Source organism: Talpa europaea, assembly GCF_964194135.1.
Source record: "Talpa europaea genome assembly, chromosome: 13".
Taxonomy (NCBI): Eukaryota; Metazoa; Chordata; class Mammalia; order Eulipotyphla; family Talpidae; genus Talpa; species Talpa europaea.
In genome coordinates this window covers 45,680,210-45,683,884 of record NC_140080.1, presented here as the reverse complement: position 1 = coordinate 45,683,884, position 3,675 = coordinate 45,680,210, and the positions used below count along the sequence as shown (strand labels likewise).

At 37.2% G+C, this 3,675-nt stretch overlaps 1 protein-coding gene across 1 annotated transcript; it reads left to right on the top strand.

The window, feature by feature from the left end:
• Nucleotides 1-1,065: 1,065 nt before the first annotated feature.
• LOC311183318 (olfactory receptor 2M3-like) lies at nucleotides 1,066-2,034 on the top strand (the record flags this gene model as incomplete). Its single annotated transcript, XM_084252670.1, has 1 exon — nucleotides 1,066-2,034. One exon carries the CDS (start codon nucleotides 1,066-1,068, stop codon nucleotides 2,032-2,034), a length of 969 nt encoding a protein of 322 aa, XP_084108796.1.
• Between the last annotated feature and the right edge of the window lie 1,641 nt (nucleotides 2,035-3,675).

Sequence of the window (3,675 nt, the reverse complement as noted above, 5' to 3'; positions counted from 1 at the left end):
TATTATATAAAGGAAGGAAGAGAGGTTCAGTAGGATGATCCATTAGACCAAGGTCATCAGACTAGTAAATGTGGTCATTTGATAAAGGGATTTTCAAAGCCTGGTAATGATCCTCTAGAGGCTATGTTTTTAACTAATCCACAATGCTGTCTGTTTTTACAGTTTATAAGCATAAACAAACCTTTGCTAAACAGAATACCTTCTACCTTAAAATAAGTTACCTCTTGCAAGCTGAATCCTAACAATTTTCTCCAACATGGTCTTCTGTCCTTTTTTTTGTGCAGCATCAGCAAGCACCCTAATTACTTTAATGGAAGATTCAGACTTCATGCATAATAAGGGCATTTGTGTGAAACTGACAAGAATATTTGTGAGGTCCCTCCTTATGTATGGGTGGTATGATTAGTTATTCTACTGCTGTTCAGCTGACTTAAGATACTTGAGTTGGGATCAGAGTAAGGATGACTTGTGGACAAATGAGAAAATACTCTCTAGGAAAAAAGTGTTAGCAAAAAGGAGAGCACAGACCACACTAAGTTTTGAATATGATTTTATATTCTCAGGTAATCAAGGCCTTCAAATCCCATCTTCAAGACAATCTTCATTTTCCAAAAAGCCTTATAATACTGACTGAATCTGTTGCTTTCCAACATCTAAAGTGATTTTAACTCTTGTTGAAGTATAATAGTTTGTTGACTAAAAGCAGATGCTTAAACTAATTCTTTAAGAAATACACATGATAAATTGACATAGAATTTACTGTCTTTTTGTTGACAGAATATTAAAATGTGCTTGTATTTTTATGCAGTTAATATCAGAGGTTACAGTTTATAATAGTATATAAAGATTGTAAATAGTATTTTATAAAGAAACACATGGGAAATAATGAAAATTTTGTATACTTTGAAGCTATCCATAATTATGGAGAAGTAGCAACAAGGAAAGAAATCATATTAATATATTCAGAAGAGTTCTGGGAGTAGGGGTGGCAGAAGATGTGATATTAATTCATCACTAGATGGAGCAATCTTCTTACCATTTTTTTCTGAACAATGATATTCAGTCATGGAGGGAAACAATAAGACTGCTACCATGGATTTTATTCTCCTGGGTCTTTGGCCTGAGCTCAGTCACCTTGTGTTTCTTATCTGCCTCATTATTCTGGTCTACTTTATAGCTGTCCTGGGCAATGGTATTCTCATTCTCCTTATATGGTTGGATACCCGACTACATTCTCCCATGTACTTTCTACTCAGTCAGCTCTCCCTCATTGACTTGGCCTTGATCTCAACTACTGTTCCCAAAATGGTTGTGAACTTCTTCTCAGGGAAAAGAACCATATCACAAGTTGGCTGTGGAACCCAGATCTTCTTCAGCTTAACCCTGGGGATTGCTGAATGCCTTCTGCTTACACTCATGTCCTATGACCGATACATTGCCATCTGTAACCCATTGCGTTATTCAGTCATCATGAGCCATAACACCTGTAAAAAGATGGTCATTGTATCATGGGCGGGAGGGGCAATAACTTCCCTGGGTCACACAGCTTATGCCATGCACTTCCCCATCTGTCATCCCCGAGAGATCCCACACTTTTTGTGTGAGGTCATGGCCCTTCTAAAACTCACCTGTGATGACATTTCAACCTATATGAAATCAGTGGTGGTCTCAAGTTTTCTGGTGGTCCTCATTCCCCTGGGTCTTATCATAACCTCCTACACCTTCATCTTCTTTGCTGTCATCCACATGAACTCACCTGAAGGCAAGAACAAGGCTCTGGCCACCTGCTCCTCCCACCTCTGTGTGGTCGGTCTCTACTTTGGCCCTGCCATATTGGTCTACATGAGACCTGAATCTTCTAAGACACCCAAATTAAACCAGTCTCTCTTTATGTTTAATGCAATCCTTACCCCTATGCTTAACCCCCTTATCTATAGCTTGAGAAACAAGGATGTAATAGCAGCTGTGAAGAGTATGATCATCAGTAGATGTTCCCTGCAAAATATTAAAAGTCACCTGGGTTACTATAGCTGATTATAAGCTCATGTTAGCATATTTATTTGAATTGCTCAAGGAGACATAGTACTTAACAAATTCTTTCATAAGAATTATAGAAATGTTAGAAGTCATTTGTTATTAAGACCTATAAATGCTAGAAGTCAATGTTATTTATGTGTGGAAATAAAAGTAGCATATAAAAAATCACTCCATGGCCTTAAAGGACCATCAAAAAAGTCATTTTCTCTCATCAAAAGTCTTGAAGCACCCTGCTTTTTAAAATAACATTGATTTGTTGCTCACATACACCAAAGTCACCAATGTACTCATTTTCCCAAACATACCTGTGAAGAATGTATGGTCTATTACTCAGAACAATGAGAGAATCACAATTCAGGGTTGTCAGAAAAAGCATAACTTTTTATTGACATGGCATTAAGATTGTCTGAATCTACCTTGAATTACCAAAAGCAGATTTTAACTGAGTTGCACACTGGGAACTCAATAGTCAGCATTTCTTATAAGGAACAATAGGTACACCTGAATCTTTTCACTTGCATCCAGCAAACTTTCCCCCTCGTTCTTCTGAATTCATAATCAATATCCAATGCAAACAGCGACAGAACCTCTTCCTGACAACCTGAAAAATGGTAATAAAATAGAGGTACCTACCTCTTGACATTGTTGAAAGAATTAGCTGAGTTAGCATATGTAAATTACTCAGAACAATACATGCAGAAAGGGAGTGCTATGTTATATAGATCCATATATCTGAAGGTGAGACAATGTCTTAAGTACTCAATGAAGAACAGAGAACTCAGTTCTTCAAGATCTTTTTTTTTCATCATGATCAAGTAGGCTTCATCCCAGAGATACAATGATAGTTCAACAAATGCAAATCAATCACAAGTTCAACAAACAGTTAAAAATCATATGATCAGTTCAATAGATGCTTGAAAAAGTGTTTGACAAGATACAATATCCATTTATGATAAAACAGGAACAAATGGAACTTATCTAAGATTAGGAACAAGTGAAGGATATCATCACTAAAAATCATTTTGGAAATCCTAACTGAAGCAATTAGGCAAGAAAAAGATATATATTAGGAATCCAAATTGGAAAACAGAAAGTTAAACTCACAATTTACTCATGACATCTCAATATTTAGAAACCCAAAGACTATCAAAAAAGACCAAAAACTGGGCTTTCCCTGGTGGTGCAGTGGTTGAGCACTGGGCTGCGAAGCTGCCCGCAGCCTCTGCAGCGCCGGTTCAATCCCCGGTCACTGGCAAGGGTACCGCATGGCACAACAGACCTCTCCTGCTGCGCCACTGCTCCCCTCAGCAGTGAATTTCATCAGTGTGCCTGTTCTGTTCCCGCCCTGGCTCTGGTGAATTCTCTCACCCTCCTGCGCGTCTAACTGTACCCAGTTCTTGTATAAATAAAGAAATAAATCTTAAAAAAAACTATAAATAAATAAATAGAGTAAAGTGGCAGAATGCAAAATCAATGCACAAAAATCTGCTGCATTTCTGTAAGCAAACAATATATTAGAAGAAAGGAAAAATAAGGAAAACAATCCCACTAACAATCATACCAAAAGGAATGAAATTCTTACAAAGGAGGATGAAAACTTAATAAAGGAGGTGAAGAATCTATATATTGAAAACTGTA